A 24,330-nucleotide genomic window follows, 5' to 3' on the forward strand; every position below is an offset into this window, starting at 1 on the left:
AACATGCAAACTCCACACAGACAGTGACCCAAGGCTGGAATTGAACCCGGTCCTTGGCGCTGTGAGGCAGCAGTGATAACCACTGTGCCACCCATTCTAGAGGAAAGGTTAATATGGCACCTTGCAATTTTGACCATTATCATTCAGTAACTAAAGTATTTGATGGCAGGTAATTGAAATACAATGTATTGAGTCTTAATATTTTATCTTAATGTTTTGCCAATATTTGAATGATTGGGTCAGAACAGTTTGTTGAAATTTGAACCTTTTCCTTTGATCTGTGAAGATAAAACTACCCAGGAAATTAATAAATATTCTATTATGTGGTTTATAGGTTTTAACCCTGGATAGTCAGCAATGTTTTGATTCCGTATTATCAGATTATTGCTTCAATCAAGACCCGCCAATATTCTGCTGTTATGGGTTCCCAATCTCAGATCTGACACTGAGGAGGGTCAACAGAATCCAAATACCTTAAAACAGAGCAAAGGGCAAAACATATTTTTGAGCCATTCTGGCCCAATCCTGCAGATCTCAGTTTTTAAAAATTCATTCTTGGAATGTGGGTATGAGTGGTGAGGCCAGCATTTATTGCCCATCCCTAATTGCCCTGAGATGGTGAGCTGCCTTCTTGAACCGCTGAAGTCCATGTAGTGTAGGTACACTCACAGTGCTGTTAGGAAGACAGTTCCAGGATTTTGACTCAGTGACAATGAAGGAATGGCAATGGGTGGGATTTTCCGGCCACACTCCCCCGAAACTGGAAAATCCCCCCCGAGGTCAACGGACCTTTCCATGGTCTGACCCTCACCTGCCCAATTCCCGTGGCGGGCTGGAAGGGAAAATTTGCCCCTATATATTCCCAATTCAGGATGGTGGGTGGCTTTGAGGGGAACTTGAGGTGTTCCATGTTCCCTTGTCCTTCTAGATGGTGGTGATCATGGGCTTGAAAGGTGTTGATTAAGGAGTTCCTGTGGTGCATCTAGTAGATGGTATACACTGCTGCCATTGTGATGGAGGGATTGAACATTTGTGGATGAAAGCGGCTTGCTTTCTCCTGGATCATGAGCATTGTTGGAGCTGCACTTATCCAGGCGTTCCTGTCTTGTGTCTTGTGGACAAGCTCTGGGGACTCAGGAGGTGAGTTACACACTGCAGGATACCTAGCCTCTGATCCACTCTTGCAGCCATGGTATTTATATGGCAAATTCCGTTGAGGTTTAGGATCCGGTCGCTAACCTGTCCTCTTAGGAAGTAAGAAACAGCATTAAATGAATTGCATCTGCAATGGCAGACACAATTGCAAACTGAAAGATTGATCTTGTTTATGAAAATCATTGCCTAAGGATTGATATTTATACTGTTTGAGATAGTGTTGGGAGAACTATGTCTAAATATGTCAACCCTCAGTTGGTAACTAGACTAAAATGATATTTTGATTTTTCTATTCAGGGTCAGGATCTACTACCAAAGAAAGCTGAAGTTCTCAAACCTGTAAGTTTTGTTTAGAATATCTGTATGATTTTCACTAAGATTGGTGGCTAGTTGGAATTTCTTGCCTGCAGTGGGCCTGAATTTTTTCGCATTTATATAGATGCCTATCACCTTGCAATGTGTGTCTTACACACACAGTTACTTTGATGTGCAATGGATTCCTGTTACGTAGGAAAACATGGTAGGCTTTTTTGACAATACAATGTGCTGAGGTTTGTCCAAGGAGGAATATTATCCATGACAATTCATTTACCTATATGACAACAGTAATTCCATTTCAAAAGTACATCATTGTGAACTTCATTGTGATATCTTGTGCTGTTTTGTGCTGTAGTTTTTCTATGTTTCTATTAGGATGGAGGGTTATAGGTAGGCCTAAAAGGTAGGGATATGTTTGGCACAACTTGTGGGGCCGAAGGGCCTGTTTTGTGCTGTAGTTTTTCTATGTTTCTATCTTTCTATCTTTCTCTAATAGTGGGGCAATTGTCAACAACTTGATGGGCGTAACGGCGCCTCAACCAAAGATTAGCACTTGCAGCAGTGCAGCACTCCTTCAGGACAGCACGGTGGCACAATGGTTAGCACTGCTGCCTCACAGCACCAGGGATCCGGGTTCAATTCTGGCCTTGGGTCACTCTGTGAGGAGTCTGCATGGTCTCCCTGGGTCTGTGTGGGCTTCCTCTGAGTGCTACAGTTTCCTCACATACTCCAAAGATGTGCAGGTTAGGTGGATTGTCCATGGTAAATTGCCCTTGGTGTCAGGGGGAATAGCAGGGTAAACATGTGGTGTTACGGGAATAGGGCCTAAGTGGTATTGTTGTCGGTTCAGGCCCGATGGGCCAAGTGGTGTCCTTTTGCACTGTAGGGATTCTTGATACAGTGCAGGTTATTTACCCATGTGCTGGCATGCAGCTTGCAAGTGTGACCTTCTAACCCTGATGTGGTAGACATTGTGCCCAACTAAAATCTGTCTCATTAATTCTTGTTTTCCACAATCCATTAATGAGTCATTGGATGTTGACACTGTACACAGCTACTTGCAATGCTTTTGAAATGTTTTGGGTAGAGGGACTCTTTGCAGATATTAACACATTACTAGGAGCCTCTATGGATATTGGCACGCTACTTATCATCTTGTTGAAAGACTGTGTTGTCTACCCAATGGAAAATAATTCCAATATTTGCAGAAACTATGGGATGATATTACAAAGTGGTGGATAGCCAATCAGCAGTCCATTTTATACCACTGCCAAGTTTCTTTTCCATTGAAGTTGTTATGGTTCAGGTCAGAAACTCCAAAGTGTTTTATGAAGCCCGCCTGAATCATAAGTTTTGCATCTTGAATTTAGCTAGGATAAGCATGATATGTTTCACCTCAGGTATGATTCAAATGACCCAGTAAGGAGCATTTATCAAACAAAGTTTATTTAGAATATAGTTAACATGTACAGTAAGAAAATTAGCAAGAACATTTATCAATTACAAACAAGAAACAAAACAACCCCAATAATGTATAACACTTAATGAATATATATAAGCTGTTCCAATCAAACCAACCTCCATAAACAACCCTTTAAACTGGTTCAGTACAGCAATGTCTATTGCTCATGTGATAATAGGATTGAGGCCGTTAGTTGAACTCTTCAGTTAAATGCTCTTGAGACTCAGAACAGTTTGAAGACAAGACAGCTTCCCAAAACATCAGAGAGACACTGGTCCAGCCTCCAACAACAGCAGATTTTCACCCTTCTGGAAAACAAGAGAATTTCCAAAGAAGAAAAAACAGGGAGAGAGGGAAAACATTTCTTTTTAGCTTGCTGTCCCTTCTAAAACTAAAACTCAAACCTGCAGCTCCAAACTGCTTAAACTCACTGAAAAAAAGGTCCAAAAACACATCACCATCCTCCTAACAATGCAAGTCATAAAATTAATCCCAGAGTAAACACAATCAACCCCATTTAAGCCACTTAAGCAGCAATAAAAGGACTCATCATAGTCAGTCTGGCAACAATAATGACATCACTGAAGCTGTGAGCTGCAGAAATCATGTTTTTTAAAAAAACTTTCTTAAAGGTACACTAACGTCACAAAGTCAAGGTCAAATTTACCCCTTATTTATCATTATACAAACTAATGGGCTAGTAAGTCAGAAGATATAGAACAATCTAGCATAGAGTCTCCTTGGTATGTCCTTCCCCAGATGGAAACAAATCGGATGACCTCATGGGCTATTTGGGATTCCTTTACAGGAATCCTCACCAGCTTTTCATTTCGAACTCTGGCACTGTTGTAACAGTGCTCTTTAGTGTTCTTTGTAATCATGTTCACCAAGGACCAGTTAAATCTACATGCAAAGAGCAAAATTAATTGGTCAGAAGCTTAATTGCATTGAGAACAAATGCGCTCACAGAAAATAAGAGTTGTGTATATGTGGACAGGAGTGCCAAGAGTTTAAGCTTCTAGAAAGACTTTCTTGTTTATCGTGCCACATGGACACTTTTGAATGTACGTAAAGAATTTTACGGCAGCACATTTCTACATCTGTGTTACATTATACCCACTATTTCATCCCTGCATAGGATAAAAAGAATATAGATCCTTCTCTGTGCAGTACTGTGGATCTGAAAGCTGAGGAGGAAGAAGTAGAGGAGGTGGAAGAAGCGAATGCTGAGAATAACGAACCAGAAGCATGTTTGACAGAAGGTAAAGGCACTGATAGAGGTGGCGGAGAAGGAAGGAAAGGGGGAAATGGAGGAGACATGTGAACCATCGTCCTGGCTTTCCGACATATTGTACCAGGCAGCTGTAGACTTGGAGTTTGCACTCTCCATTCCATCATGGTGAGCTCCCATTCTCAGGGAGATGAAGCAAAGGACAGGCACCACTTTACAATCTCAGCTCCTGCAATTTCTCATTGTAATTCAACATCCTTAGTGTAATACGGTGACCAGAACTGTATAAGTTCAGATGGCGATGGCCTAGTGGTATTACTGCTGGACCATTAATCCAGAAACTCAGCTAATGTTCTGGGGACCCAGGTTCAAATCCAGCCACAGCGCTTGGTGGAATTTGAATTCAGTTTTTTAAAATCTGGAATTAAGATGACCATGAAACTATTGACGATTGTTATAAAGACCCACCTGGTTCACTAGTGTCCTTTGGAGAAGGAAATCTGCTGTCCTTACCCGGTCTGGTCTACATGTGACTCCAGAGCCACAGAAATGTGGTTGACTCTCAACTGCCCTCCAAGGGCAATTAAGGAAGGGCAATTAAGGATGGACAATAAATGCTGATCAGCCAGCGATGCCAATGTCCCATGAACGAATTTTTAAAAAGTTACGGATGAGGATGAATCCAATACAATTATTGTGGCACAATTACACATCCTCTTAAAAACACAAGAAATAGGAACAGGGCTAGACCATAGGAAGCATCATGCCTGCTTCATATTCAATGGGCGGAATTTTCTGACCCTTCCCGCCAGCGGGATCCAATTCTGTCAAAGTTGATCCCCAAAGCTCTGACAAAGGGTCATCTAGACTTGAAACATTGGCTCTATTCTCTCTCCACAGACGCTGTCAGACCTGCTGACATTTTCCAGTATTTTCTGTTTTTGTTTAAGTATTCTTATTTCCCTGTTTTACTGATGTTCTATTTTAAAGTATACAATTCCAATGCAAACCAATATTTTTATTCCCCCATTTTACTGTTTTTTTCCTTCTGCCTTCAAATAATCGACTTAAAGCATCGATAGTAAAAGCTTGACTTGATCCTGATGGCACTCTCTCAGATAACGCTTTGGTGCCAGTCCACTTCAATGGCTGGCTACCTATTCTGTTTTTATTAACCTGGTTGACTAACCTGCTGTGCAGTTGTGTATGAAGAGCTTTGTTGATGTATAAACAAGGACGGCAAGGTGGCACAGTGATTAGCACTGCTGCCTCACAGCACCAGGAACCTGGGTTCAATTCCTGGCTTGGGTCACTGTCTGTGCAGAGTCTGCATATTCTCCCTATGTCTAGGTGGGTTTCCTCCGGGTGCTCCGGTTTCCCCCCACAGTTCGGAAGATGTGCTGGTTAGGTGCATTGGCCATGCTAAATTCTCCCTCAGTGTACCCAAACAGGCGCTGGAGTGTAGTAACTGGGGGATTTTCACAGTAAATTCATTGCAGTTAATGTAAGCCTACTTGTGACACTAATATATAAACTTAAATAAACAACCTCTATGACAAAATTCCATTATCTGAACTCTGATATCATCTTAATTCCAATAGGTTTGTCAAGCATGATCTTCCCCCTCCACTACCATATAGCCATGCTGATTGGCTCCAATTATTTCATCATTTGTCAAGTGTTTTGCAGTACCCTTTGCCAGCCTTGTCCCTGGTTAAGAAGGTTATTTGTTCAAACCTACAATTGACCACTTAAGTACTTGATCAAGAGTAACACTTCACTGACATACGGAGATGGCATCTTTTGAATGAGGCATTAAAAGATCACCCCGTTATAACCATATCAAGTATTCATAAATTTCCCAGGACTTTCTTCAAAGAAATGTGTGGCTTCACCCAATGTTCTTGCCAACATTTAAACCTCACCCACCATCAATAAGTCCGATTCTCTGATCGCTACGACCATTTGCTGCTTGTGGAACCTTGTGCAAACTGGCTGCTCCATCTGTCTACGTTACTACAGTGACTACAATTCAAACTGATTCCCTGACTGTAGTACCTCACAACATCCTGAGAATGTGTAAACTGCTAAAGAAATACAAGTTTTTTCTTTCTGAACATCCACAAATGTTTTAACCAGGAGGTATGTCAGATTCGACAGCCTATATGTGCCAGACTTTTCTTTAAAGATAGACTTTAACATCTCTTCTCTTCAAATCCTTTGAATCATAATCAAGCTCCCAGCAGAACGTCACCACTTTATCAGTCACCTTTTTTGAAGTATTCCAGATATCTCCTGCTCCTACCTCAGTTTATGAAGTGTAGTAATTTAGCTAAGGCCAGTTTCCCATCATCAGAAACCCTTCCTTGGAAACCAAGACAAAAGCCGCACCCAAGGTTCACAGCAAAAGTCTGTACCCGGGGACCGATGACAACCATCGGGATTAGAGCAACAGATTTTGACCTCCGCTGCTCACTTGCCATTGGGCATGCCTTCTCTCGCTCAATAAGGGAGTTCGTACTCCACGAAGACCACGGGGACATCTTTCGATGATCACCCATGTCCTTCGTGGCCATCATAACATGAAGTACAAATTCAGCTTTGGTGCTGCTCTGCTAACACTTGCATTATAAAATTACCTGATGGGTGAGATTCTCTAGCCTTCCCTCTAGCGTCTTTCTCGGCGGCGGGAGACTCCGTGCCGTTTGTTGATGTTGGCATCTTCTGGTCCCGCCGCTGTCAAAGAGAATTTCCACTAAAGCCACCCCACGCCTCTGGGAAACCCGTGATAGGGGGTGCACTGCCGGCAGGACCAGAGAATCCTGCCATCTGAGTAGCCAAAGAGTTCCAGCCTGTATGTGTAATAGCAGCAGGTACAAGTGGGCATTACAAACCATAGGAGGGGATTTTACGGCTGACAGAACCAAAGTGACCACCCCTCCAAAACAGCAGGTTTCCTGTGGGTGGGATGGGTGAGCCACGCAAAACGACATCGACATTGGCGGGACTGGAAGATCCCGCTGGCAGCCAATGGCAAGCTCCCTCCACTAACAGAAAACATTGAGGGGGGAGGGGGGGAATCCCACCTCATGTATTCATAGAAATCATAGAAACCCTACAGTGCAGAAGGAGGCCATTCGGCCCATCGAGTCTGCACCGACCACAATCCCACCCAGGCCCTATCCCCACATATTTTGCTCACTAATCCCTCTAACCTATGCATCTCAGGACTCTAAGGGGCAATTTTTAACCTGGCCAATCAACCTAACCCGCACATCTTTGGACTGTGTGAGGAAACCGGAGCACCCGGAGGAAACCCACGCAGACACAAGGAGAATGTGCAAACTCCACACAGACAGTGACCCGAGCCGGGAACCGAACCCGGGACCCTGGAGCTGTGAAGCAGCAGTGCTAACCACTGTGCTACCGTGCCGCCGTATTGCCGTATTTCTATTATATTAACCACAAAGGTAAAATGTTCTTAGCCCCCTACATGCTGGAAATATTAGATGTTACACTGTTACACTATAGGCAGAAAGGAGCTTACAATAATCCAATTGAATTGTTTATACAGGCTGTTTGAGAGTCTGTCCCCGTCTCGACATTGATCTAAAGAGTGATCGGGGCAAGATGTGGTGGAATCTCAGGAAAACCTGCTTCAGGATTGTGGAACACAACTGGTTTGAGACGTTTATCATCTTTATGATTCTGCTCAGCAGCGGAGCTCTGGTAAGTCTCTACACCTTCCCTGTAAATTGCTGCGCCGTGTGTAAGCTGTATTTGTGATTTGTAATGTATGATACTTTGGACGCATCCGGATTTGGAAACATACATTGAGTAAAAGCTAATAGTTTGCTTATGTTGTTCTGTTTGTGAATGAATTCTGTACATATGAGTTATACATGGGTTAAAATTAAGAAGCTGATCATATTTGAGGTGTACATCCATTGTAAACTTTATATGGCAAAGCAGACTTGATGGGCCGAATAGCCTAATGCTCCTACGTCTTATGATCTATAATTTTAGTGATACCTATGTGTGACTTTCTTCTTCGGCGATCACTTGCTAACGAGTATGATTGTCCACCTAAGGAACTGCGTGTTAATGGTCATGGGTTCTGTGAGTCTTTGCGTGGCTGATAAAGTAACGTTTATTTAGTAGTCACAAGTTGGCTTACATTAACACTGCAATGAAGTTACTGTGAAAGTCCCCTAGTCGCCACACTCCAGCACTTGTTCAGATACATTGAGGGAGAATTTAGCATGGCCAATTCTCCTATCCTGCACATCTTTGGATTATGGGAGGAAACCGGAGCACCCGGAGGAAACCCACACAAACACAGGGAGAATGTGCAAACTCCACACAGACAGTGATCCAAGCTGGGAATCGAACCAGGTCCCTGGTGCTGTGAGGCAGCAGTGCCAACCACTGTGCTGCCATGCCGCCCAATCCCAGAACCTCATCTTCGACCGCACACTTGGCAGTGTTTCCAGGAGGTGGGTTCAGTCCTTGGACTCTAGTTCACTGGGATTCCTTTCTCAGGCACCTTTTCCGGCCTCCTTTTGCCATCAAGTGTCCTCGAAGAATGGTGTCCCTTCAATCAGGAGGTTTCTCCAAGTAAATCTCTGATGTTACCTATGTGTGACCATTGGGTTTCCTCTCTCAGTCCAATGTGCTTCTCATTATAAAGCATATTAGAAATTTTGTGTGTGGTGATCACTTCTTATAAGAGCCACACTTACCACTTGTCAATGCTAGTTTGTCATTTTTTTCAAATTTCACGTTAATGACTCCTTGAATTCCCTGTTAGTAAGACTGTGACAGACCTGCTAATATATCATATAAACTCGATATAAACAACCCTGTTGCTGGTGAGTTTTTTTTGTTTGGAAAATTGTAAAATTTTGACATTCATGAAATCAAATTACATTCCTAATAATTATCTGATAAACATGTGGGGGGAGGGGGGAGCGTTGAGGGGGGGTGGGGGGCGTAGGGGGGCGATTCTCCCATCCCACTGCGCTGATTTTTTAGCGCAGTGGACCGGGAGATTCAAGCGGCACAATCTGCGCTGGGCGTCCAGCCCTGAGTGCATCACCCAGCCTAAGTTATTTCGCATCAACAGATCCATGCTGAAAATCAGAGTAACAGACATCAGCATGCATTTACATACCTTACCATCGAATTAATGGATCTGTGACTAGAATCTTCGCTCCCGCTAGCGTCTCCTCCCTCTCCGGTATAACGCCATGCTGGCGGGGATTACAACTGCTGTATAAAAGTTGGGACCCGGCGTGGCAGCATTGAACAGGAGTAAGGAGGTAAGTTTTAGGCAGCTGCAGCCCCTGGAGTGTAGGGAAGGTTGGAGACAGGGCCTGGAAATTTTCTGCTTGGTGTGAGGAGGTCCCCGGAGAGCTGGAAGTGCTGTCCCCAGGCCCAGAGATGTTCCAAGTAGTCTCTGTGGGGTGGGATGGGGTACTTTACTGAGTGCTGATCGGGCTGCTATCTGCACCCACTGGGATGTTCCATTGGGGTGAGGTCCTTTCCTGACTGCTGGCCATTTCAGTGCAGTTAAGAGTCAGTCACACTGCTGTGGGTCTGGAGTCATATTTAGGCCAGACCAATTAAGGACAGCAGATTTCCTTCTCTAAAGGTCATTAGTGAACCAGATGGGCTTTTACGACAATTGACAATGGTTGCATGGTCATCCTTCGACTTTTCAGTCCAGATTTTTGAAAATTGAGTTCAAATTCCACCATCTGCCATGGTGGGATTCGAACGCAGGTCCCATATAATTACCCTGGGTCTCCGAAATACTAATTTAACGACATTACCACTATGCAAACATCTTCCCCAGATGTGCATCTTCATTTGTACATCCAGCCTCCGATGATCTGGAGACCAGAAGAGATGGTCCATTTTAAACAATAAATTAAATAGTTGTGTGATAATGTTTAAATCTAGCTTCATGGGAGCAGAGGTCTAAACTGTTTTGTTGCTTGCAGGCATTTGAAGACATATACATTGAAAACAGAAAGGTGATTAAGACATTGCTCGAGTATGCTGACCAAGTGTTTACATATGTCTTTGTGGTGGAAATGCTGCTCAAATGGATTGCATATGGGTTCAAAACATACTTCACCAATGCATGGTGTTGGCTGGACTTCTTAATTGTTGACGTAAGTATTCCTGCAAATACGCAATAGGACTGACAGCATCTAGGGAGAGGAAAGCAAAACTCATGTTTTAGGTTGAAAATCATTCACAGAATTACAGAACTGTGACAGTGTAGATGAAGCTATTCAGCCCATCCTGTCTGCACTGGCTCTCTAAACATTATGATTTGGTGCCATTCCCCTGCCTTTTCCCTATATCTTTACACATCGGGCCCGATTTTACCATTTTCATTCTAAGTGCTGAATCTGGGCGCAATTCAAATCTGTTGGATCTGTTCTCAGGCATATTTAGGCCAGACCAGTTAAGGACAGCAGGTTTCCTTCTCTAAAGGTCATTAGTGAACCTTTAGCACTTAGGTTGAAAAAACAATCGCCGGTCTGAATTGCGCTGTGGGTGGGGCTTAGCGCGCCCGAAGCGATTGGAGCTCTGAACTGCGCAGCGCAGTTAGAAAAAAATTTGAAAAAGCGCGCCCATTTCAGATCGCTCCCGGGCCGCAGAAAGCGGATAAAGCGCCCCGGGAGCAAAAAGCGGGAGTGATGGCCCCCACAGACATCACTGACCCCTTATCCACTCCCACCCCGCTACCCAGACTGATCACGACCCCTTGCCCCCTTCTCCCCCACCGATTGCCCACAGAGTGGCAGCGGACCCCCCTGCCCCCCCCCCCCCCCACCAGAGAGTGACCGGGCCTCCCCCCATACCTCCCCTCCATCAGAGATACATCTTACCCACTTCCCTCCTCCCCCTCCAAACCAGAGTATGATCTGGCCCCACTCGCGCACCCACTCTCCCCAAGAGAATCATCTGGCCTCACTCTCCGCACCCCCCCCCAGAGAATGATCTGCCCTCCCTCCCGCACCCCCCCCCCCGCCTCGAGGTACATCTGACCCGCCTCTTCCTCCCTCACCAGAGAATGATTTGGCCTGCCTCCCTCTCCCCCCACCACCGATCTGAGTCAGAGAGCCGTTGGAAGCTCTGAACTTACCTCTTCAGCAGCTGGAGCGCCCGAGACAGGCTTTTATTCAGCATGTCCATTTTGGCGCGATTCCGGATTGGCGAACGTGGTGGTAAAGGGGGGAATGCTGATAAAGTTGGGCAGGTAGTTCATTAATTCAATTTAAATGCATGCAAATGCATTCCCGGGCCTCGGTAAAGTAGCCATCAGCACAAGCGTGGGCACGGATTGCGTTAATGGCCTCACGCCCGACTTTATCACATTTTCGCACCCAAAAGCGGGCGTGACGCAATGGTAAAATCGGGCTCATTGTTTCCATTCAAATCACCATCTAATGCCCTCTCGAATGCTTCGATTGAACCTGCCTCCACCACACTTCCACACAGGGCATTCCAGACCCGAACCACTCGCTGTGCGAAAAAGCTTTCTCTAAAATCACATTTTCTTCTTTCACAAATCACTTTAAATCTGCGCCCTGTCACTCGAAATATTCTTATGAGTTTCTCCCGATCGACTCTGACCAACCCATCTCTCCCCTTAGCTTTTTTCTTTCCAAGGAGAACAGTCCCTACCTCTCCGATCTATCTTCGCAGCAGTAGTCTCATCAGAAACTTTGCATGGTGCATTCGTACCTATGTAATGTTACCCACTGCAAAGGATTATATCTTGCAGGTTCAGTAATCATAGAATCCCTACAGTGCAGAAGGAGGCCTTTTGGCCCATTGAATCCGCACCGACTACAATCCCACTCAAGCCCTATCCCCATAACCCCATGCACTTACCCTAGCTAGTCCCCCTGACACTAAGGGGCAATTTAGCATGGCCAATCCACCTAATCCGCTCAGCTTTGGTGTGTGGGAGGAAACTGGAGCACCCAGAGGAAACCCACAGGCACGCAGACACGGGGAGAACATGCAGGCTCCACACAGACAGTGACCCAAGCCGGGAATCAAACTCAGGTCCCTGGCACTGTGAGGCAGTAGTGCTAACCACTGTGCCAGCCGCCCACTAATGTTGCTAAATATCAGAAGTGCAGTTGATGTCTGAATAACTTTTTCTTCATTATTATAATGTGTGGAATCTTAAAAATAATTGTTACTGTATTTACTTGGCTGTAAGAAAACTTCTATTTTTCTATTTCCTCTTCTTTAAGGTATCTTTAATCAGTCTGACTGCAAAGATCCTCGGCTATGATGAATTGGGACCCATTAAATCTCTCCGGACCCTGAGAGCCTTGAGACCACTGCGAGCTCTGTCGCGGTTTGAGGGAATGAGGGTAAATTAATCTCAATTTCAATCAAATTAGATTTTTCAGTCAGAGTTGCTGCAAAGTGATCTCTCCGTCGCACTTTGTAATGTTTCGAAAGAATCAGTTCATCTTCGATCAACCAGGCTTGGTTTCCTTTGTGGTGTTTGAACAGTGAAAGACTTATTTCCAAAAGAGTCATCCTCTGCCTAAAATGCGGACCCTCCAATGCTTCTCAGTGTATTTGGGGAGAGTGATGGTATAAATGGCCGTTGGACACTTGGGCTGAAATTTTCCAGCTGCTCTCGTCCCAAGACTGGAAAATCCCGCCCAAGGTCACCAGATCCTTACATGGTCTTGTCCCGACCGCTACGATTCCCGTGGCAGATGGGACGAGAAAATTCCACCCTTTATATCAATGATTGGGAACAAGGAATGCCGAACATTCTGCGGGTCATAGAAACATAGAAGATAGGAGCAGGAGGAGGCCATTTGGCCCTTCAAGCCTGCTCCGCAATCACAATCGTAGCTGATCGTCCAACTCAATAATCTAATCCCGCTTTGTCTCCATAACCTTTGATCCCATTCACCCCAAATGCTATATCCAGCCGCCTCTTGAATACATTCAATGTTTTGGCATTAGCTACTTCCTGTGGTAATGAATTCCACAGGCTCACCACTCTTTGGGTGAAGAAATGTCTCCTCACCTCCGTCCTAAATGGTCTACCCCGGATCCTCACACTGTGACCCCTGGTTCCAGACTCCCCCACCATCGGGTTTTTTGATGTGATTTTATTTGATTTATTATTGTCACATGTATTAACATACAGTGAAAAGTATTGATTCTTGCGCGCTATACAGACAAAGCATACCGTTCATAGAGAAGGAAACGAGAGAGTGCAGAAAGTTGTGTTACAGTCATAGTTAGGGTGTAGAGCAAGATCAACTTAATGCAAGGTAGGTCCATTCAAAAGTCTGACAGCAGCAGGGAAGAAGCTGTTCTTGAGTCGGTTGGTACGTGACCTCAGACTTTTGTATCTTTTTCCTGATGGAAGAAGGTGGAAGAGAGAATGTCCGGGGTGCGCGGGGTCCTTAATTATGCTGGCTGCTTTTCCGAGGCAGCAGGAAGTGTAGACAGAGTCAGTGGATGGGAGGCTGGTTTGCGTGAAGGATTGGGCTACATTCACGACCTTCTGTAGTTCCTTGCGGTCTTGGGCAAAGCGGGAGCCATACCAAGCTGTGATACAACCAGAAAGAATGCTTTCTATGGTGCACCTGTAAAGGTTGGTGAGAGTCATAGCTGACATGCCAAATTTCCTTAGTCTTCTGAGAAAGTAGAGGCGTTGGTGGGCTTTCTTAACTGTAGTGCCAGCATGGGGGGACCAGGACAGGTTGTTGGTGATCTGGAAACCTAAAAACTTGAAGCTCTCAACCCTTTCTACTTTGTCCCCATTGACGTAGACAGGGGCATGTTCTCCTTTACGCTTCCTGAAGTCAATGACAATCTCCTTTGTTTTGTTGACATTGAGGGAGAGATTATTGTTGCCGCAACAGTTCACCAGATTCTCTATCTCATTCCTGTATTCCGTCTCGTCATTGTTTGAGATCCGATTCACTACGGTGATGTCATCAGCAAACTTGAAAATCGAATTGGAGGGGAATTTGGCCACACAGTCATAGGGGCATAAGGAGTATAGTAGGGGGCTGAGAACACAGCCTTGTGGGGCACCAGTGTTGAGGATGATCGTGGAGGAGGTGTTGTTGCCTATCCTTACTGATTGTGGTCTGTGAGTTAGGAAGTTCAGGATCCAGTCACAGAGGAAGGTGCCGAGGCCTGGGCCACGGAGTTTGGAGATGAGTTTTGTGGGAATAATAGTGTTGAAGGCTGAGCTGTAGTCAATAAATAGGAGTCTGACATAGGTGTCCTTGTTATCTAGATGTTTCAGGGTTGAGTGCAGGGCCAGGGAAATGGCGTCTGCTGTGGACCTGTTGCGGCGGTAGGCAAATTGTAGTGGATCCAGGTAGTCCGGGAGGCTGGAATTGATTCGTGCCATGACTAACCTTTCAAAGCACTTTGTAATGATGGTTGTCAGAGCCACCGGCCGATACTCATTAAGGCACGCTGCTTGGTTTTTCTTAGGTACCGGGATGATGGCCGTCTTCTTGAAGCAGATAGGGACCTCAGTATTAGCGTTAGTATTTGTGGTGATGATCCGCCATGAGAAATGAAGGTGTTACAGAGATGAATGACTTTCAAACAAGTTCTGAGCCAGGGAAATGTGATGGGGGTGAAAAGGAGGATGGAGGGAAAGAACAAAATGGAAAAATCATTGATGAGTTTGAGGCCATGAATAATTAAGTAACAGAAGTGATAATGTCACATGACAAAATGGGGGGTGCGGGTCATATAATACAAGAATAGAAACTAAGGGTGAGTCAGGGAAGACGTGCATAGGCAGGAGTTTTCAGAAGATGGATTTTCCTGCCCTCGCCTCACTGGTTTGGCACAGTGGTTAACACTGTGGCCTCACAGCGCCAGCGACCCGGGTTCAATTCTGGTCTTGGGTGACTGTGTGGAACGGGGAGTTCTCCCCGTGTCTGCGTGGGTTTCCTTTGCGTCCTCCAGTTTCCTCCCACAGTCCAAAGATGTGTGGGTTAGGTGGATTGGCCTTGGGAAATATGTGGGGTTATGGGCTGGCGCCTGGGTACGATATTGTGTTAGAGGGCAAGTACAGACTTGCTGGGCCAAATGGCCTCTTCTGCACTGTAGGGATTCTATGGTTCTATGATTTTGGCTGCCCTGTGGCAATTTACTGGAGTTAGAACTTTTACCCCTCACTCGAGGCAAAGTCTCACCTTGAGGACTGCTAGCCAGCCAATCTGATTGTTCAGGTCGGGGTAGTTACGGGAGTAGGGATCTCAAGGAAAGGAGAGGTGAGGTCCTGGTTGGCGAACGCCGGGTTGGCAGAGGGGGCATCGGTGTGTTACTGGACAGGCTGGGGGGGGATAGGGAGAACTGATGGGGGGAGAGGGAGGGCAGACCTTTGGGAGGGTGGACGGTCTGATGCTGAAAGAAGTCCTACGATAAAGGGGCCCCACAAATCCTTTCCGCCTGAGCTCTGACCAAGGTGGCTTTCTCAGTATCCCCCCTACTCAACAACTCCTCCCGCCTACCTCAAAATTGGGACCAGGTGGGATTTTGGTTTCAGATGATGTGGGTAAGGGGAAGGGCAGGTTGGGCTTGCCAGGCTTGAACCATTCCACTGTAAAATTGCACACAGGATGGGGTGGGAAAGCCGTCATGGAATTTTACATGCCCCATCCCCCAAAAGGTCTCCCCCAAACCCATTGGAAGAGGACCATCGTTACGAAAGAACAGCAGAGAGGGGAAAACATGGAAAATCTGGCCCTAGAATGTGGCAAACAGGTAGATAGTTCCTAGTGGGGGCAGATAATCATGCTCGCTGTCTACCAATGGGGGTTCTCCATCCAAGAAAAAGACCACAGCTTCTCCACTCCATGTGCCTGACACAGACATTCCCGATTTCCAACATCTGCTCTCCAAGGGAGAATATGAATGATGGTTGGTACCTAAACTGTTGAGCACAACCCTCAAACATTCCTGTGGTTTCTGGGGGCACAAGGTGATAGACTTTCCATTTGCCACCTTATATGAAACTAATGTTGCAGATGAGTCACTCATCATCGAAAATGTCAATTTTCATTCATTTAAATGAAAGTGAGGGTTTTTCTAATATTGAAATTGACGATCTACCCCAGTGTGTTACAGCAGAATTACAAAGTAAATTGGCCGGAATTCTCCGACCTCGCCCGTGGCTGGGCTTATCCAGTCCCGCTGCTGTGAACGGGGATTTGGCTGAATGCCAAATTCTCCACGCTTGCTGGCATTGGCAGCGGAGTCGTGGGATACCGGAAAATTCCGGCCGTTGTATAACCTTCCTCAGGTAGACATTTAAGAATGAAAATAAAGCACTAGGATTCAGTGCAGAAGATGCGTCCACTGGTGATCAGTATTAATGACTTAGACAAAGGGGCCAAAAGAAATGTATCCAAGTTTGCGGATGATACAAAACCTGATGGGAATGTCAGCTGTGAGATTGTCTCAAAGACTGCAAAGACATAATGACAGTCTCCATGAGTGTGCAACAAGGTGGCAGAGAGACAACTATAATATGGGGAGGTGTGAAGTTATTTACTTTGATTAGAAAATAACATTTTTAAAAGGTGTGGGACTCTTAAATGGTGAAGTTCAGAGAGGCCAGCTGTGCTCATGGAACACAGGAAGTTAAAGGTCTACAAAATTAGGAGAGGCATAGACAGGGTGGCCAGTCAGAGCTTTTTCCCAGGGTGAAAGTGTCAATTAAAAGGGGCACAGGTTCAAGTAGAGTGGGGAAGATTTAAGGGAGATGTGCGGGGGAGGTTTTTCACGCAGAGTGGTGGGGGGGGGGGAGGGGGGCATCTGGAACGTGCTGCCAGAAGAGGTGGTGGAAACAGCCACATTGGCAACATTTAAGAAACATCTGAATGGGTCCATGAATAGGAAGGGAATACAGACTAAGGGCAGAAGGCTTTTCTTTAGTTTAGTTAGGACATAATGATCGGCACAGGCTTGGAGGGCCGAAGGACTTGTTCCTCTGCTGTACTTTTCTTTGTTCTTTGTTATCAAGCAATTAAGAAGGCAGATGGCATGTTGGCCCTTGTTGCAAGGGGATATGACTAAGGAAGTTTTGCTACGATTGTGTAGGGCATTGATGGGACTTCTGGTTATGTGCAGTTTTGATCTCCTTATTTAAGAAAGGATAAACTTGCTTTGGCAGCAGGCGGCACAGTGACTCACTAGATTGGTTTCTGGGATGAAAGGGTCTTCCTATGTCGAGGGGTTGTGTAAATTGGGCCTTTACTCTGGAGTTTGGAAGATCTGGAGTTGGTGATCTCATTGAAACATATAGAGCAAGATTATCCGGCCTCCCAGCCGCGTGTTTTCCGTCAGCGGGAGGTGGCGCGTTGTTTGCTAGTGGTGGGATTCTCTGGTCCCACCGCTGTCAATGGGAATTCCCATTGACGTCACCCCACGAGACCGCCAGCGGGGAACCCATGGGTGGGGGTGCGATGCCGGCAGGAATCCTGCCATTGTGAACAGCCAGAGAATTCCGGCCATAAGGCCCGAAGTGGTTTGACAGGGGAGACACTGAGGGCTTGATTCCCTGGTTAGGGAATCTGAAACACGGTGGGGTGGGGGGAGGAGGGGGGAGGGGGGGGTTGTTGGGGGCGGGGGTGTGGGGGGACACAGTCACAGGATAAGAAGCCAATCATTTAGACCCAAAATGAGGAGAAATTTCTTTACTCTTTGGAATCTTTGGAATTGTCTATCCCAGAGGAGTGTGGATGCTTCTTCTCATGGTTTATTCAAGGCTGAGATAGGCGGACATTTGATCCCTTGGGGGATATGGAAAGTGGACTGGAAAGTGGAGTTGAGGCACCATCCTGTTCAATAGCAGAATGGTTTACTGCTGCTCCTGTTTGTTATGTTCTTATGCTCAAAACTAGAAAGATATCACAGCCGCTAATAAATCCAAGAAAGTCCACAAGGAGCAATTGGAGGGAATAACATATTTAATGAGAAGCTAGATAAATAAGAGATAGAAAAAAAATGAAATGTTGATACTGCGAATTGAAGATGGGAAGCTCATTAAGAGCATAGTCATTGCCATAGACTAATTGGGTCGAATGGTCTGTTTTTATTCTGTAAATGGGCATCTCGGTGGCACAATGGTCAGCACTGCTGCCTCACAGTGCCAGGGACCCGGGTTAAAATCCAGCCTCGGGTGTCTGCGTGGGTGTCTCCCCGTGTCTGCATGGGTTTCCTCCAGGTGCTCCGGTTTCAAAGAACAAAGAACAGTACAGCACAGGAAACAGGCCCTTCGGCCCTCCAAGCCTGTGCCGCTCCTTGGTCCAACTAGACCAATCGTTTGTATCCCTCCATTCCCAGGCTGTTCATGTCACTTTCCAGGTAATTCTTAAACGATGTCAGCGTGCCTGCCTCCACCACCCTACTTGGCAGCGCATTCCGGGCCTCCACCATCCTCTGTGTAAAAAACATCCCTCTAATATCTGAGTTATACTTCGCCCCTCTCACCTTGAGCCCGTGACCCCTCGTGATCGTCACTTCTGATCTGGGAAAAAGCTTCCCAGCGTTCACCCTATCTATCCCCTTCATAATCTTGTACACCTCTATTAGATCTCCCCTCATTCTCCGTCTTTCCAGGGAGAACCATAAGACCATAAGACATAGGAGCGGAAGTAAGGCCATTCGGCCCATCGAGTCCACTCCACCATTCAATCATGGTTGATTTCAACTCCATTTACCCGCTCTCTCCCCATAGCCCTTAATTCCTCGAGAAATCAAGAATTTATCAATTTCTGTCTTGAAGACGCTCAACGTCTCGGCCTCCACAGCCCTCTGTGGCAATGAATTCCACAGACCCACCACTCTCTGGCTGAAGAAATTTCTCCTCATCTCTGTTCTAAAGTGACTCCCTTTTATTCTAAGGCTGTGCCCCCGCGTCCTAGTCTCCCCTGTTAATGGAAACAACTTCCCTACGTCCATCCTATCTAAGCCGTTCATTATCTTGTAAGTTTCTATCAGATCTCCCCTCAACCTCCTAAACTCCAATGAATATAATCCCACGATCCTCAGACGTTCATCGTATGTCAGGCCTACCATTCCTGGGATCATCCGTGTGAATCTCCGCTGGACCCGCTCCAGTGCCAGTATGTCCTTCCTGAGGTGTGGGGCCCAAAATTGCTCACAGTACTCCAAATGGGGCCTAACCAGTGCTTTATAAAGCCTCAGAAGTACATCCCTGCTTTTGTATTCCAAGCCTCTTGAGATAAATGACAACATTACATTTGCTTTCTTAATTACGGACTCAACCTGCAAGTTTACCTTTAGAGAATCCTGGACTAGGACTCCCAAGTCCCTTTGCACTTTAGCATTATGAATTTTGTCACCGTTTAGAAAATAGTCCATGCCTCTATTCTTTTTTCCAAAGTGTACGACCTCGCACTTGCCCACGTTGAATTTCATCAGCCACTTCTTGGACCACTCTCCTAAACTGTCTAAATCTTTCTGCAGCCTCCCCACCTCCTCAATACTACCTGCCCCTCCACCTATCTTTGTATCATCGGCAAACTTGGCCAGAATGCTCCCAGTCCCGTCATCTAGATCGTTAATATATAAAGAGAACAGCTGTGGCCCCAACACTGAACCCTGCGGGACACCACTTGTCACCGGTTGCCATTCTGAGAAAGAACCTTTTATCCCAACTCTCTGCCTTCTGTCTGACAGCCAATCGTCAATCCATGTTAGTACCTTGCCTCGAATACCATGGGCCCTTATTTTACTCAGCAGTCTCCCGTGAGGCACCTTGTCAAAGGCCTTTTGGAAGTCAAGATAGATAACATCCATTGGCTCTCCTTGGTCTAACCTATTTGTTATCTCTTCAAAGAACTCTAACAGGTTTGTCAGGCACGACCTCCCCTTACTAAATCCATGCTGACTTGTCTTAATCCGACCCTGCACTTCCAAGAATTTAGAAATCTCATCCTTAACGATGGATTCTAGAATTTTGCCAACAACTGAGGTTAGGCTAATTGGCCTATAATTTTCCATCTTTTTTCTTGTTCCCTTCTTGAACAGTGGGGTTACAACAGCGATTTTCCAATCCTCTGGGACTTTCCCTGACTCCAGTGACTTTTGAAAGATCATAACTAACGCCTCCACTATTTCTTCAGCTATCTCCTTTAGAACTCTAGGATGTAGCCCATCTGGGCCCGGAGATTTATCAATTTTCAGACCTTTTAGTTTCTCTAGCACTTTCTCCTTTGTGATGGCAACCATATTCAACTCTGCCCCCTGACTTTCCTGAATTGTTGGGATATTACTCATGTCTTCTACTGTGAAGACTGACGCAAAGTACTTATTAAGTTCCTCAGCTATTTCCTTGTCTCCCATCACTAGATTACCAGCGTCATTTTGGAGCGGCCCAATGTCTACTTTTGCCTCCCGTTTGTTTTTAATGTATTTAAAGAAACTTTTACTATCATTCCTAATGTTACTGGCTAGCCTACCTTCATATTTGATCCTCTCCTTCCTTATTTCTCTCTTTGTTATCCTCTGTTTGTTTTTATAGCCTTCCCAATCTTCTGACTTCCCACTACTCTTTGCCACATTATAGGCTCTCTCTTTTGCCTTGATGCATTCCCTGACTTCCTTTGTCATGATGTGGAGATGCCGGCGTTGGACTGGGGTAAACACAGTAAGAAGTTTAACAACACCAGGTTAAAGTCCAACAGGTTTATTTGGTAGCAAAAGCCACACAAGCTTTCGAGGCTCTGAGCCCCTTCTTCAGGTGAGTGGGAATTCTGTTCACAAACAGAACTTATAAGACACAGACTCAATTTACATGAATAATGGTTGGAATGCGAATACTTACAACTAATCCAGTCTTTAAGAAACAAAACAATGGGAGTGGAGAGAGCATCAAGACAGGCTAAAAAGATGTGTATTGTCTCCAGACAAGACAGCCAGTGAAACTCTGCAGGTCCACGCAACTGTGGGAGTTACAAATAGTGTGACATAAATTTATGTCACACTATTTGTAACTCCCACAGTTGCGTGGACCTGCAGAGTTTCACTGGCTGTCTTGTCTGGAGACAATACACATCTTTTTAGCCTGTCTTGATGCTCTCTCCACTCCCATTGTTTTGTTTCTTAAAGACTGGATTAGTTGTAAGTATTCGCATTCCAACCATTATTCATGTAAATTGAGTCTGTGTCTTATAAGTTCTGTTTGTGAACAGAATTCCCACTCACCTGAAGAAGGGGCTCAGAGCCTCGAAAGCTTGTGTGGCTTTTGCTACCAAATAAACCTGTTGGACTTTAACCTGGTGTTGTTAAACTTCTTACTTCCTTTGTCAGCCATGGCTGCCTAATCCCCCCTCTGATAACCTTTCTTTTGTTTGGGATGAACCTCTGCACTGTGTCCTCAATTACTCCCAGAAACTCCTGCCATTGCTGTTCTACTGTCTTTCCCATTAGGCTCTGCTTCCAGTCGATTTTTGTCAGTTCCTCCCTCATGCGCCTGTAATTACCTTTATTTAACTGTAGAACCTTCACATCTGATTCTGCCTTCCTTCTTTCAAATTGCAGACTGAATTCTACCATATTATGATCACTGCTTCCTAAGTGTTCCCTTACTTTAAGATCTTTTATCACGTCTGGCTCATTACATAACACTAAGTCCAGAATAGCCTGTTCCCTCGTGGGCTCCATCACAAGCTGTTCCAAAAAGCCATCCTGTAAACATTCAATGAATTCCCTTTCTTTGGGTCCACTGGCAACATTATTTACCCAGTCCACCTGCATATTGAAATCCCCCATGATCACTGTGACCTTGCCTTTCTGACATGCCCTTTCTATTTCGTGGTGCATTTTGTGCCCCTGGTCCTGACCACTGTCAGGAGGCCTGTACATAACTCCCATTATGGTTTTTTTGCCTTTGTGGTTCCTCAACTCTACCCACACAGACTCCACATCGTCTGACCCTATGTCGTTTAGTGCTATTGATTTAATTTCATTTCTAATTAACAAGGCAACCCCGCCCCCTCTACCCACCCCTCTGTCTTTTCGATAGGTTGTGAATCCCTGGATGTTTAACTGCCAGTCCTGAACCCCCTGCAACCACGTCTCTGTGATGCCTACCACATCATACCTGCCAGTCACAATCTGGGCCACAAGCTCATCTATCTTGTTCCGGACACTGCGGGCATTTAAATATAGCACCTTTAATTCCCTATTGACCGTCCCTTTTTGTTTTCGTAGTGTGGTGGACCTTGGTCTACTGAGCCTTTCCAGACACTGTGTCATATTTTGTGAGATGGGGACTATCGTAACCTCTCCTGAGTGCTGTCTTTTCGTGATTTTTTGTAATCCTAAGCAGCTACGCTTCCCACTGATTCCTTCACCTCTTGGTTCCCTGACTTTCCCTTCCCCCCCAATCTCTAGTTTAAAGTCCTATTGACCACCCCATTTACTCTCTTCGCCAGAACACTGATCCCAGCTCGGTCCAGGTGGAGACCATCCCAACGGTATAGGTCCCCCCTGCCCCAAAACTGATGCCAGTGTCCCATGAAAAAGAACCCTTCTTTCCCACACCACTCTTTCAGCCACGTGTTAACTTCCCTTATTCTTGCCTCCCTATGCCAATTTGCACGTGGCTCGGGCAGTAATCCGGAGATTATGACCCTTGAGGACCTGTTTTTTAATTTGAATCCTAGCTCTTTATAATCTCTAAACAGGTCCTCTTTCCTAGACTTGCCTATGTTGTTGGTACCAACATGGACCACAACAACTGGATCCTCCCCCTCCCTCTCCAGTATCCTTTCAAGCCGGTCAGAGATGTCCCGCACCCTAGCACCGGGCAGGCAACATACCATGCGGGACACTCTATCCTGCTCACAAAGGATCCTATCTATCCCCCTGATAATAGAATCCCCTACAACTACAACTTGCCTATTTACTTCCTCCCCTTGAATGGCCTGCTGAACCATGGTGCCTTGGTCAGCTGACTCATCCTTCCTGCAGCCCTGTTTGCCATCCACACAGGGAGCAAGTGCCTCGTACCTGTTGGACAGGGTCAAGGGCTGAGGCTCCTGAGTTCCTGACTGCTGGTTCCCTTTACCTGCCTGACTTGCAGTCACACCCTGCTGTCCCTGGCCACTGGCAGGATTTAAACCCCAGTTTACCCAATCTCTCCTCATAGCTAAGACCAAAAATGTGCGGGTTAGGTTGATTGGCCATGCTAAATTGTGCCAGGGAGATGAGCAGGGTAAATATGGGGGTTAAGGCGATAGGGCCTGGGTGGGATTGTTGTCGGTGTAGACTCGATGGACCAAATGGCCTCCTTTTACACTGTGGGGATTCTATACTAACAACACAGTATGTATTTTCTTTGTTGTATATTTGGAGGAATTTGGTTGGATGTATTTTACGTCCTGTGACAATAATAGCTTCTATTGTGTCTTTGTAGGTGGTTGTCAATGCACTGGTTGGTGCTATCCCATCCATCATGAACGTGCTTTTGGTTTGTCTCATCTTCTGGCTAATTTTCAGTATAATGGGAGTGAACTTGTTTGCTGGAAAGTTTGCCAAGTGCATAAACACCACAACCTCTGAACAGTTTTCCATGCATGAAGTAAATAACCGGAGTGTTTGCGAGGAATACATTGCAGTGACGCCCAATGAAGTGCGATGGGTCAACTTGAAGGTCAACTTTGACAATGTTGGTCAAGGATATCTTTCCTTACTCCAGGTGGTAAGTGACAGCATTACTTCTGTGGCAACAGTTGATTTATTTACTTTAATAGTTACACTTACGGTAACAGTCAGCCAAGGTGGCAGTTAGGGCAACTAAATTATCCTTGGAGCCACTGATTAAAAGGCTGGGAAACTCAGACGGAGCTCCAAGTTCTCAGCAGTCGCCCACTGTACAATGTGCTGTTGCAACAATTGAGTAAGGACAGGATTTTCTTCAGCTGTAATAATCTTTCATTGTTAGATAACCGACTGACATTCACTCTTTAGATTGATAGCTCTCCTGGGTTAAAAGCGCTTACTGCCACATCTATAGTCTTATCACAGAATTGTTACGGCTCAGAAGGAGGCCATTCAGCCCATCGTGTCTGCACCAGCTCTACAAATATGC

At 45.6% G+C, this 24,330-nt stretch overlaps 1 protein-coding gene across 1 annotated transcript in view; it reads left to right on the forward strand.

Annotated features, from left to right (window-relative positions):
- Positions 1-24,330, forward strand: part of LOC144500609 (sodium channel protein type 4 subunit alpha-like) — a 204,459-nt gene that overhangs the window by 147,940 nt on the left and 32,189 nt on the right. Inside the window, exons 18-23 of the mRNA XM_078223811.1 lie at positions 1,453-1,494; positions 4,074-4,197; positions 7,741-7,895; positions 10,172-10,345; positions 12,452-12,574; positions 23,656-23,940. Of these exons, the coding sequence (XP_078079937.1) occupies positions 1,453-1,494; positions 4,074-4,197; positions 7,741-7,895; positions 10,172-10,345; positions 12,452-12,574; positions 23,656-23,940 (903 nt within the window). The remainder of the gene's footprint in view (positions 1-1,452; positions 1,495-4,073; positions 4,198-7,740; positions 7,896-10,171; positions 10,346-12,451; positions 12,575-23,655; positions 23,941-24,330) is intronic.

Source organism: Mustelus asterias, chromosome 11 (assembly GCF_964213995.1).
Source record: "Mustelus asterias chromosome 11, sMusAst1.hap1.1, whole genome shotgun sequence".
Taxonomy (NCBI): Eukaryota; Metazoa; Chordata; class Chondrichthyes; order Carcharhiniformes; family Triakidae; genus Mustelus; species Mustelus asterias.